This window comes from Oncorhynchus mykiss, chromosome 23 (assembly GCF_013265735.2).
Source record: "Oncorhynchus mykiss isolate Arlee chromosome 23, USDA_OmykA_1.1, whole genome shotgun sequence".
Taxonomy (NCBI): Eukaryota; Metazoa; Chordata; class Actinopteri; order Salmoniformes; family Salmonidae; genus Oncorhynchus; species Oncorhynchus mykiss.
This window is the reverse complement of record NC_048587.1, coordinates 12,616,279-12,629,473: the sequence shown is the minus strand read 5'-3', so window position 1 is coordinate 12,629,473 and position 13,195 is coordinate 12,616,279. Positions and strand designations below refer to the sequence as shown.

Genomic DNA, 13,195 nt, shown 5'->3' with positions numbered 1-13,195 from the left:
TGGCCTTGTTCCTGCATGCTCCACTGATGCAGCTCAGATTAACATATGTTCTGTTCTCCCTCTCCTCTCTTTCTACACACATTGTTTTTCTTCTATATAGTGCCGAATAAGGGTTCTTTGGCTTTTAACCATAAGTTCCTCTGTGGAAATGGGAGAATCTTCCAGAAGGACAACCATCTCTGTAGCACACCACCAATCAGGCCTTTATGGTAGAGTGTAGAGGTCGACCGATTAATCGGAATGACCGATTAATTAGGGCCGATTTCAAGTAATTTTTTTACACCTTTATTTAATCTTTATTTAACTAGGCAAGTCAGTTAAGAACACATTCTTATTTTCAATGACGGCCTAGGTACGGTGGGTTAACTGCCTCGTTCAGGGGCAGAACAACATATTTTTACCTTGTCAGCTCGGGGGATTCAATCTTGCAACCTTACAGTTAACTAGTCCAGCGCTCTAACCACCTGATTATATTGCACTCCACGGGGAGACTGCCTATTACGCGAATGCAGTAATCCAAGGTAAGTTGCTAGCTAGCATTAAACTTATCTTATAAAAAACAATCAATCAATCAATCATAATCACTAGTTAACTACACATGGTTGATGATATCACTAGTTTATCTAGCGTGTCCTGCGTTGCATATAATCGATGCAGTGCGTATCGTTGCTCCAATGTGTACCTAACCATAAACATCAATGCCTTTCTTAAAATCAATACACAGAAGTATATATTTTTAAACCTGCATATTTAGCTAAAATAATTCCAGGTTAGCAGGCAATATTAGCCAGGTGAAATTGTGTCACTTCTCTTGCGTTCGTTGCACGCAGAGTCAGTGTATATGCAACAGTTTGGGCCGCCTAATTTGCCAGAATTTTACGTAATTATGACATAACATTGAAGGTTGTGCAATGTAACAGGAATATTTAGACTAATTGATGCCACCCGTTAGATAAAATCCGTAACAGTTCCGTCTTTCACTGAAAGAATAAACGTCTTGTTTTCGAGATAATAATTTCCTGATTCGGCCATATTAATGACCTAAGGCTCGTATTTCTGTGTGTTATTATTTTATAACTAAGTCTATGATTTGATAGAGCAGTCTGACTGAGCGGTGGTAGGCACCAGCAGGCTCGTAAGCATTCATTCAAACAGCACTTTCGTGCATTTGCCAGCAGCTGTTTATGACTTCAAGCCTATCAACTCCCGAGATGAGGCTGGTGTAACCGATGTGAAATGGCTAGCTAGTTAGCGGGGTGCGCGCTAATAGCGTTTCAAACGTCACTCGCTCTGAGACTTGGAGTGGTTGTTCCCCTTGCTCTGCATGGGTAACGCTGCTTCGAGGGTGGCTGTTGTCGTTGTGTTCCTGGTTCGAGCCCAGGTAGGAGCGAGGAGAGGGACGGAAGCTATACTGTTACACTGGCAATACTAAAGTGCCTATAAGAACATCCAATAGTCAAAGGTTAATGAAATACAAATGGTATAGAGGGAAATAGTCCTGTAATTCCTATAATAACTACAACCTAAAACTTCTTAACTGGAAATATTGAAGACTCATGTTAAAAGGAACCACCAGCTCTCATATGTTCCTATGTTCTGAGCAAGGAACTTAAACGTTAGCTTTCTTACATGGCACATATTGCACATTTCTAAAAAACTGTTTTTGCTTTGTCATTATGGGGTATTATGTGTAGATTGATGAGGAAAACATTTCGTTTAATACATTTTAGAATAAAGCTATAACGTAACAAAATGTGTAAAAAAGTGAAGTGGTATGAATACTTTACGAATGCGGTGTATGTGTACCATGTATCTAATGCTGTCTGGCCAAAAAGAGTGGTACGTCATACTCTTTTTTTCTCCAGACAGCATCAGATACATGGGCTACATTTAGTTAAACAGAGGGGCGCTGTTTCGCTGCTTGGATGCTTTCTCTGTTGAGATAGTTTCAGCCACTTGTGAATTGAAGGAAAGTTGGCGGGTGCACAGTGGACTGTTTGAATGCTGGAATTTTTTGGATGAACGTGCAAAGGTAACCTATTTTTTGAAGACTGGCCTCTGCCTGTGGCCTCCAAATTACTAAGTCTTCAGGTAATGACAGAAGAGAAGATGCATGTAGGCCTATCTAATGATAGAGAAGTTGGCTAACAAATAGCCTACCAAATGTTGGAAATTATATGCAGAAAAATATCAGGAATAGAGGTAACAGTAGCCTGAGTAGGCAAAGATGACTGGCCAGGACCGTGACGCCTGCGGACATCAGTGGACACGTCAATTATAATGCGCTTTCCTCTGCCCTTTCCTTTGACGCATGCCAAGATACTTACAACACCTGGATAGGTATTTTTACGTATCAGCTAACCACATCATACAGTATGTTATAGCGATCTGTCAGATGCATGCAACTTCTGAGCAGGGTAACATGACCATAGAGTAGATCAAACGTGCACAGGTAGCCTATTTTTTTAAGTGATTCGCTTGACAATCAGATGAAAACATCATGCCTGGCTGTGTTCATACCATATTTAAAGGTAATACATTTACAGCTAAATGACATGCCTTTACTATTATGCTCATAAATAAATTGTGCGTGCGCAAATAAGAGGTCCCACATCCCCTGTCAAAAGAAGTATTTTCCGCCATCCCTGATTACTGTCAGTTTCGACTATATCCCAGCCTATTCCTGCCTAGAAACAAACTGCTGCTCAAACTTCCTGGTCTCCCATGATGGCCCATAAAAAAACGGACTACTATGCTGTAAATTAATGTATTTTGCTCAAATCTGCTTTCCTCTACAGTAACTCTGACTTTCTTTTGTTCCAGGGCTGACCAACAGAGGGCAGTGTGAGATTTGAACAATCCTACAGTAAGTTTCATCCCCTTATTTTTCTCATATCTCTCATTATACTGCATAGCTCAGTTCTGTGGTCCCAGAAGGCTTTAGTGATGTTTAGGGTCTTCAATCCTACCTTTGATCACAATGCCTGTTCATTTGGTTGAGTGTAATGATCAAGCTAATTTTGATAATTGAAGCAGCACACCAGAAATATGCCTATCGTATTGTTACACCACTAACCATACATTCTAGTCAATCAACTAAGCATTGAGAAACAAGCAAAAGCAATGAACAACAACAAAAGTGCTATTTTATGAGGGAGGGCTAACATACATATGTTAGAGTGGGCGGCGTTAGAGATGGCATGCATTTATGGCATTGGCAGTTTAGGGGAAGGGGGCACACAAATGCTGTCTACTCATCTGAGGGAAAGTTACATGGTAAGATGTAAGATTTCATCACCATTCTGTATGTGATGTAGCCTACACATCATTTTAAATAGTTAAACAACAATTGTCCGTAACATTTGTTACTGTACACTTGTAGCTCTGTTCTCTGTAGTCAAAAGTACAGTGGTCCACTGTCCTTTATGTTTCCAAAGGTCATTGTTACAGCGATCTGCTACTTTCTGCAATCTGTCTTCCAGCTCCACTTCACCTCGATGTTATTTGTCTCAAATTATGGGTGTTTTTTTCTTTCATGAGGATGATGTGTATGTAATAACTGTCTACAATGTCTACAATGTTAAGTATTGCAATGCTCATCGGCCCCAAATTCCCTCAAATCTGTTGTATAATACAGAAAGACAGGGGTTTACTATTTGGCTTACCCCATACTTGGTGAGGTTCAGGTAAATACATTTGTTTACACCCAGGGATCGAATGGAGGGGGTGTGAGAGGGGACGGCTTCTCTCTTGTTAACCTTTTACTGCAGTGAGTTAAATCAGGGTCACACAGAGTGATTCTTGGTAGTCTTAAACAAATCTACTTTGAAACAAAGTATACACCTCACGTATATGGTTATGGGCTTTAAAAAAGAAGACACCTGTACAGTACAATGGCAGATATCGAGTTGAAGTGTATTATATTTTAAGTTCCCAATATTACACTTTATATACATCACAAAAGATTGAATTGAAATATAACAAAACTGTTTGAGACAGAGACACCGGATTTTCATTAGGTTTTTTGAAATAATATTTTTTAATTATGAAATTATGAAAAATATTAATAACATTCCACCCATGAGGCCAAAGAGGGCACTTTTGGTCATTGACTGCAGGAAAGGGCTACCTTGATTTTGACAATAATACACTTAACACCCCTCCATGTCAATGCAACTGTATACTATTCCCCCTGTTCACTTTTCACAATTTGTCCCCACCTGTACACTGTCTGTTGTTTTGGTAGTTCCTCCGGTCTCCTCAGGTCCTTGCTGTTTGTCTGCAGTCAGAATCACCCCTCTGACAAGCATGAAAGGCTCTCCTGACCTAATTCCGGCTGCAGGTGAACACACTCATTAACTCCTCCTCCACCCCTCCAATCCTCCGTCTCATTTATCTTTCATCAGCCTGTACTCTAGGATCCTTTCAATACTCACTTGCTAACGATGTGCCTTCACTTTAAACAACTGTAAGCTACTATACAGTGTCTCTTTTTCACTTTTATATAACTAGGCAAGTCAGTTAAGAACAAATTCGTATTTACAATGACGGCCGACACCGGCCAAACCCGGACTCCGCTGGGCCAATTGTGCATCGCCCTATGGGACTCCCAATCACGGCCGGTTGTGATACAGCCTGGAATCGAACCAGGGTGTCTGTAGTGACACCGCTAGCACTGAGATGCAGTACCTTAAACCGCTGCGCCACCGCTGTACTAATTGGATATAATGACAGACTGATGGTGTTAGCATTATAATTAATGATATGGATGTGGGGAGTATTAGTGTTGGTCTGGATTTGACATTTACATTCTATTTTTTATAATTTGGGGATTTGAGGTAACATGGATTCCCTCAGGACCTGAGGCAATAGAGCTGTGTGATTTGAAGCTTACTGAGAATAGATTCAAACAGACTGTAGAATTGTGAGGTTGTCTCACACATTTTGGCATTGAAGAATGAGTGACTATGGGCATCCAATGTAAGTCAATCTAGTGGTAACATCCTTGCGAATACCTGTCTATCTGTCTATAGAGCTGGACCCTACAAGAGTGTGTAAAGGGAAGGGGGTCGTGACTCTGAGGGCCACTCTGGTACACATAGACGACGAGGACTGCGTCAGTAAAGATCCCAACGTCGAAACAGCACCAAGTAAGTCAAACAGAATGCTACAGCTGCTCTCAAGTCTTAGATATTACATCATATGTGCATTATATCTAATATCTCTGATATTATGTTGAGTTTTCTTTCTAATACAGAGTCGAGTGATACGCTAGCATCGCTCTGTGAAAGTGGTCAGGTTAGAGAGCTGATGTCTAGCTGGAGAAATAGCTGATGAGACAAACTATTTAAAAGTCGAAGGAAATGTTCCCGTTAACAAAATAGCATATTGTAATATATTGATTATGTCATAGTATGAATCACTAACTTTAATGACTATTTAGTCATTTGTTTTCCATAGTGATATTGATGGATATGGAGAAGAATGCACTGTATTCACAAGCTTTTCTGTTCATAGAAGTCTTCAAATGTTTTATATACTTCATGAAGTTCCGCTGGGCTCACTTATACACATATTTCAGTATGTTTTGATATTAAAAGTGAGAACTTGACACATTTTAGTGTATTTATATTTGGTTGCCCAGCACAACACAGAATCATTGACCATGATTGCTCATATTTCCATGTGTTTCGTCAAAGACCTCTTTTGTTCGGACCTACCCACACTGCACTTTGGAACCAGGGCCTTGACTGTGGACTTGTTTGTTGCGTTCAGCATGTTAGAACTGGGCTGGAGACTGGCCAAGGCTTTTGGGGAGATGCTTTATTTGCGATCCTGAATATAAAGGCCATTGGAACAAACGGCCTTTACAGACCACTGAATAGGCGCCTTGTTCTGATAACAAAGTTCACAGATTGTGGGAGAATCATTATTTTATTTATCCATGGGGATATTAGCATCTATGTAGGGGAAAAGCACTATGGGAAGCTTTTTGTCCCCGCAGGATTATCCAGTGATTTATTTAATTGAGGATTAATTGTTTCCTGTTTGTAGTTGGTGGTGTTAATCTCTGAAACAGGTTCATCGCCAAAAGACAAATATTGCCAAGAGTACAGTAGTTTGTGTATCTTTCAGTATTGTTAGGTTTCTGAGAGGATCGTCTTGCACTGCTATTCGCTGGCCAAAATGAGATTGTTTTGGGATAATTTCAGGTAGTTGGATCGGCCAGATCAATGGAGACAGCTCTCTAACAGGATTGGCTGAGGGATGCTTCCACGACATCACAGACATCAACAGAACTCAACCCCAGGTATGTATTATCTAATCATTGAATAAGCTGTTGTTAATTTCCCCTATTTATGGGATAATACTGTAAATTGGATAATGCTATGCTTGTTTAATGTGATTAAAACCAGATTTAACTGTGATAGAAATAGCTATATTTGGTGTATTTTTGCTGTAGCGAGTCAATTGAAGTTATTATTTCTTTGCAAAACCAGAATTTATTAATATGCAACCTTAAGGCCTTTTACTTCGTTTATTTTTGTTGTTCAAAACTTTTGTAAGAGAGGAACAGCATCACTTACAATTTCATTAATAAAGATGAACAGCATCACTTACGTGTTTTATTCACTTATTACCAGGGAAGTTCTCCTGTGAGCACAGAAGAACGCCAGTTTCTTGCCTTTGACATTCAGAACCATATTACATCGACAAAGGCTCCCTCTGCCTACCCATCCACCACCAAAACGGTCAACCCAACCATAGTTCTGCTACAACACAACAGAGGTAAGCACTTCTGATTCTGGGTAGTACTGTATGTGGGTTATGGGTGAAATTGCCATGCCAACTGTTGACCACACGGTGAAGTATGGACTCCATTGATCTGTTTAAATGGAAAGTTCCGACACTGAAAGCTTTTTTAAATAACTCAAAAGTATGGAACATCAGATCAATCAGGTACAACAATGCTTCAGTGTCCTTCACTTTGTGCGCCAATAGCAGTTTTGTTATCAATATCTGTTTAGTCGTCAGACATTGCTGCATTGTTTTTTTGTGCATTCGTGTGTCAGGGATGCTTTTTGCAGTCGACACAGCATGCTGAATATTGGCACAGCATGCTGAATATTGACACAGCATGCTGAATATTGGCACAGCATGCTGAATATTGGCACAGCATGCTGAATATTGGCAAGCATGCTGAATATTGGCACAGCATGCTGAATATTGGCACAGCATGCTGAATATGTTTGCCATCAGCCTCATGTCGGCCCAATGCGCCAACGTTTCATGCCCCTGCTCTGAGATATTGGATTTTTTTTAACCTCACGGATGGAGAGTACTCAATGATATCTTATTGATCAATTACTTTGATATATAATTTGGTATCTCAAACTAAGTATTTTCATTGCCGTGGTTTTTGTAGGTAATCTGTTCATAATCATGTTTCACCATTGAAATGACTGTATATCATTTGCATAGTATGCTTGTGGATTATATGGGGTAAACCGGTTGGCCACCATTTATGTAGACCTATAGTACAGTGCATCTACTCATCAAGGGAAACACATTTTGACTAGTAGAACCCAGCTTCTCTTCCCTTTGACACAGCAATGTTGGCTTTTTCAGACCCCACCCCAGAGAGGGACAAATTGTCTGATCCAGGACCTGTAGTTGGGGCAGAGAGAGAACAGAGCCAACACCCAGATATGGATGGCAAGAGGATGAGGTTCTCACAATCCCCTGTCTTGGGCCCACTGAACCAGCCCAACCTGCCAGTACGGGTAAGAACACAAACCTATGTACAGGCCCAAAAACATTGTAATCTACTTTGTGCCTTTTGAAAATAATCTTCACAGGGCATTTTTAATTTGATGCTGAGGAGTACACATGGCCACAGGAAGATGTTTAGGGCTGGGGGGGGGGGGGTTCTACCCGTGCTGCTGATGGCTATTTTGGTCCGCTCATACAGGAGTAATAAAGGCCCAGTATAGTACTTTTGTGATATTTTTTTATATTTTTAAAAAATTCTGATTTATCAGCACCCCTACTTCCTACAGCTATTGGAGTACAGTGTTGAAAATCAATATGCCTGACCACCAATCGCCAATCCACTCTTACCCATATATTTGTCATAACCCCTGTTTATTTTTGAGATATGGCAAAAACCATGACTATGTTCTTTTCAGAACACAGATAAGTCCAAGGACTGGTACAAGAACATGTTTAAACAAATACACCGAATTCCAGGTAAGGGGATCATCATGAAAATCAAACTCACCGTTCCCGTGTGTGTTTGACTTGATATCAGTTGTTTCTGTCAAGCCGTTGTCTTTGTGAGTTCTCCGAGTGTGTTTATTGCTGTCACGCTGTGTGTGTTTTGTGTCTCCGTCGCCTCGCTCAGAACCTGTTGAGGAAAACCCATACCGCCCCACCTACATATTCCCTGAATTCTATGATCCTAGACAGATGAAAACCACAGGTACCCAATTGCAATCATGGCTCCACTTCCTGACTTTACTAATCATGTATAATTCCTTCTCTATAATGATCTTATTACTGCATTTGACTCTCCTTTTGTTACTTACCGTTGCCTTGATAGAATTGAAAGTGGGTCAGTAAATTGAGCACTTGATTGCTTAGCGAAACTACGAGTGAGACTAATAGAAAACTACACTGCGAATTCACTTTAACTGTTTGATATTTAGCACGAATGCAAAGCATAACATTTCGCATGAACTAATCCATACACAATGGATTGGACGCTCTGCTCATGTTTTAAAATGTATATATTTATGTACAGACATTTCCTGGCAAGTCCCAAGTTCTTCCTTAACAAAAGATGCAGTACTGTAGCTAGTTTTGAGCCACTAGATGGTGCTCAAGTGCATGGATTGCAACAAACAAGCTCGACAGAGAGGCTTTGTATGTCCTGTCCAGGCAGTAGTAGACCACACGGCCTGTGTTCCATCTACAGTATATTGTTAGCCTTTTTTACACTAGACTAGTTTAAATCGGTTTAGTCGGTGTAAAAACGCTCTATTTGTGTGCGTATGTGTATTCAGTTACTCTGCATTGACACACTGAAATAATAGTTATTTAGCCGTTTGTACTATTTAACAGTTGTCTGTTCGTACTATCTATCTAACAGTTGACAGTTGTTTTTAAATCATAACTGCCCTTGCGCATGCCGTTTTGTACAGTGTGTACTGTGTATAGATCTACTTCCTTTCCCTTTGTTTCTGCTCATGTCTGCTTCCAGGCAAGCTGATATGTCTAGTTATTCACTGAATCGATCAATCAATTGAGCAATAAATCAAACAGTTGATCGAAGAAGGTTTGTACGAAATGTGTAGACTATTCCGAGATTTCCAAGAAGAGCATTACTTATTCATGAGGATGTTAATCGATTGGATCCATTTTTAGAGAAGTAATGCTTCTTCCAAAGGGTTTTGACTGACACAACCTATGAAAAGGACTCTATTTACAGTGTATTTGAAGAAATATAATGTCTGAACTAATGCAATAAAGGACACACTGTACTGGGCAATTAAAGAAGAGGAAGAGATACTTACTGTGCCCTTTGAAGAGCCTTATGAAGGGTCTTATAGCCTTAAATGTGATATAAGGTTCTGGCTATACCCTGCGTTACAGCTGAAATACATACAGTATATATCAACATAATGTATTTGAATTTGAGAATTAGTTTTAATCGTGATTAGATGTTTATAATAAAAATATGGCACCTCCAGGAAGGCTATTGTTGTGGATGCATGTTATTACTATAACGTGCCTTTTTGGTCTGTAATCCCCCCCCCCAAAAAAAATGTACATTTTTTATACTATTTTTATTCTTAATCACACTTCTGTTCTATATAACTTAGAACGTGCGTTAGGGCAGGGTTTCCCAATCTCGGTCCTATAATAAGCAGTTATTATAGTGTGGCACGGCTGCTACCAAAGTGACCTCTACTGGTTATACTGAGTGTCTACATATGTAGCACCACTATAACAAGCTAATTTAACAGACAATAGATTGGGTCACCCTTGATTAACATTGCATAGCTTAGACCCTATACAAGTGGAACTGCCAGTGGATTGACCTTGTGTATGTTAGTAAGTACATGTTTATAGTCGATAAATAATAACGTTTTTTTTCTCTTTCTTTCAGATGATGGTCCCTCCCCCTACGGTTTTGTGGAAGATGGTGAGTTTCTTCAATTGTCATTCTCATAGATTGAGAAATTAATATGATATCTATATTGTGATCTCAATAGCATGATCTTTGGATTTTTACATTTACTGTACAATCAAATTGTACAGTAGACACTTTCATCACTGACAAGAGATTTCAGTTTATTTAAGTTTAAGCTAAACATTACAGGCTGCTTTCACAGCCGTATCTGTTGTTCTCGTGTGTTTATTTTCAGTGAAAGGGGTCCCACGGTCAAAAAGTGCTGCTGAAGTTGACCATAGGTTGTCTATGCCTGTGCCAACCCGGTCCTCTTCCCTCAAACCTTCCAAAAGGTAAGTCCTTTTCTATTGCTGCTTCCCTTTAACATGGATAGTAGTATAGTGTATCTGCGACAACCTTTTAACCCATTGAACTCACTCTTCATAATATATTCATTGCCTCTGCAGAGCAGTTCACAAGGGGATGCATTTTTGGTAGCACTTTTACGTGAGGGACTGTAATGAGATACAGTAAGAGGTATACGATTATATTAATGTTTGGTGTGATAGTGAATATTTAATGAGGTACAGTGTTCACACACCACGTAACATGTAACTGACACACTTGAACACATGCTTGTCAAAGATTCAAATGTTGTGTTTATATTAGATTATTTATTTTTTATTTTTTATAGGAATTAGAAGTAGACGAGTACAGAGCAGTACAGCTGTTCCTCACCTCTGGCATTGAATCACGGTAACCATGGTAACCTCCAGTTAGGTCCTCTCTGACCTCTACTACCTCAGGTGCTTGTTGTCATACTAGGTGTGACTAAACAGCCTTCTCACCTCTCCCCTTAATGTTAGCCCTGACAAAGAACATCCCCTCTCCTAGGCGTGTGGAGGAATGAGTGATTAATTAATGAAGAAAGACAGGTGATAGAGGATAAACTGTTGCGCACGGAAGCTGAGGACGGCGTGCCTGGTTGGCTCTAGCGCCTTCCTTGGTGTGTACATGTTTCTTCTAGTTACTGTACCTCTAGCGTTTGAACCTTCTGAGGGCCGCATTTGAGTTTTTTGACCGCTTGTGAATTACTCTCTGCTCTTTGAGAGTAATTACTCTCTGCTCTTTGTACTTGTTTTTACAAGTATAACTTTTGATGAAATACCTGGATTTTCCCACTACAATAGGCTGTTTGATCCGTGACTAACGGGTGTAATAGAAAGCATGTGTTTCAAACTTACGTAAAAATATTCAATGCAACACTAGTCCCAATTGTTTTAGTCTGCTTATTCCCAGTGGAATCATAGTGGAACCAAGGTGGAACCAAAGGAACCATTGTGGAATTCTATATCCTGAAGCAGATCAAATTGACCACACCTTGTGGTGTATTCTCTCAGGAAATGCAGCTAGGTTCTTTGGTTCAGTCTACTTAGCTAGCATGACTTGATTCATGCCTTGACATGACTGTATATTTTATTATTTATATAAAAAAGAATAAGACAGCTCTGATGGAGAGAGCGAGAACGAGAGAGAACGACATGGAAAAAGAGATGGGGAGTGGGAGGGGCATGAGCTTTACTGTATGGGAAAACGCTGTTGATAATAGAGCTGTCACCCAAAAAAATAGCCCCCGCCGGTTGCCATGGAGACTGCTTGACTTGATAGGGATTTGCTCTCCCCTCCCTCCTGCAGGAACGAGTGGGAGCCCCCTGACAAAAAGGTAGACACCAGGAAGTACCGTGCCGAGCCCAAAAGCATCTTTGAGTACGAGCCGGGAAAATCATCGGTGCTGAAACTGGAGAGAAAGGTACGACAGCCGTGCCACGTGTGTGTTTCTGTGTTTGCCTCTGCAGTCTCTACACTACGCATGTTGTGTAAGCTGTTTCCCTCTAAGAGCTTAGGGTGGCTGCTTCACTAACTAGGGCAGCTCTAGTAGGCAACGTATGTATAGACTGAATTTCCATGTGTACAACATTCCTAAAGGGGGATCCTATTACAATGACAGATGACCTATCTGGCGGTGTGGAGGTATCACTTTCAAGCCATGGCTATTGTCTTGCAGTGTTTCAACCAACGGCTTGAATTGGCTTGAATTTGATGGGAAAGGAGTCGGACAAATGCCTGTAAAAATAAATAATGCAATGGATATTGTGACATCAGGAAATGTCCTTGTGGGGTCTCTTTTTTCATTACATTTGACAACATGAATACCGGTAGGTAGATCATTGTCCCAATACAGTGTGCACTACCAGGTTTCAATTGAAATTATAGAATCAACTCCATCAAAGAGGAATTAAAGGCCCACTGTGATATTTACAGTCATTTTCAATGGCATGCAACCATTGATTCTTAAAGAGTATCACTTAGAAATGCCTTGTGAGATTCATTAAGGAGTAGGCCTTTAAATAAATGCTGCATATATTGTTTAAGCTGACAGCCTCTTTGTGTGGCTCATACAGAATAGAATAGAGTTGCATCTCCTCTACAGTAGAATAGTTATTTGATTATATCATAATGCAATCATTGTTTTGTATTTTATGGTAAGCTATTAAGGGTTATGATGCGGTTCTGGACCAATCCCAGTGGCACCATATACTGAACAGTAGGGAACAGGGCCTTGTTCATGCTGTCCATCGTGGTCAGACAGACACTGCATGTGACGTGACAGTCTCTGTAATTACAGACCATGGTCAGTGGTTCTGTGTCAGGTTCCTGGCAGCATTAGCGGCAGGCTACACGGTCTCTTACTTTCATTTAGCCTATTATACTGTAGCTGTAGTTCTGTCCATTCTTGTCTTTCTCATTGCCATTGTGGCTCAATGATTGATGTGAACAAATCGAAATCAAATTGACATGCTAGTAGACTATTTATATTGACATTTAGAATAAGTAAAATAAGACTATTTCACAAATAAAAATACAAAAGCAGATGGGACCCATCAAAATATGTAGTATTACACCTGCTTATCTTCTCTTACACGTATGCACACACTGCACACTACAGTTGAGTACGATTCA

General features: G+C 40.1%; 1 protein-coding gene across 9 annotated transcripts in view; it reads left to right on the top strand.

The window, feature by feature from the left end:
• Positions 1-13,195, top strand: part of LOC110502275 (sorbin and SH3 domain-containing protein 1) — a 66,074-nt gene that overhangs the window by 21,910 nt on the left and 30,969 nt on the right. For 4 of the 9 annotated variants that reach the window (XM_036960642.1, XM_036960646.1, XM_036960641.1 and 1 more), the window contains exons 2-12: positions 2,824-2,866; positions 4,247-4,342; positions 5,034-5,150; positions 6,213-6,310; positions 6,645-6,789; positions 7,630-7,784; positions 8,190-8,250; positions 8,405-8,482; positions 10,172-10,207; positions 10,431-10,527; positions 11,870-11,984. In XM_036960642.1, coding sequence (XP_036816537.1) covers positions 4,309-4,342; positions 5,034-5,150; positions 6,213-6,310; positions 6,645-6,789; positions 7,630-7,784; positions 8,190-8,250; positions 8,405-8,482; positions 10,172-10,207; positions 10,431-10,527; positions 11,870-11,984 — 936 coding nt within the window. In that variant the 5' untranslated portion in view covers positions 2,824-2,866; positions 4,247-4,308. The remainder of the gene's footprint in view (positions 1-2,823; positions 2,867-4,246; positions 4,343-5,033; positions 5,151-6,212; positions 6,311-6,644; positions 6,790-7,629; positions 7,785-8,189; positions 8,251-8,404; positions 8,483-10,171; positions 10,208-10,430; positions 10,528-11,869; positions 11,985-13,195) is intronic. The other 5 variants (XM_036960649.1, XM_036960648.1, XM_036960643.1 and 2 more) reach the window with 4 other exon arrangements.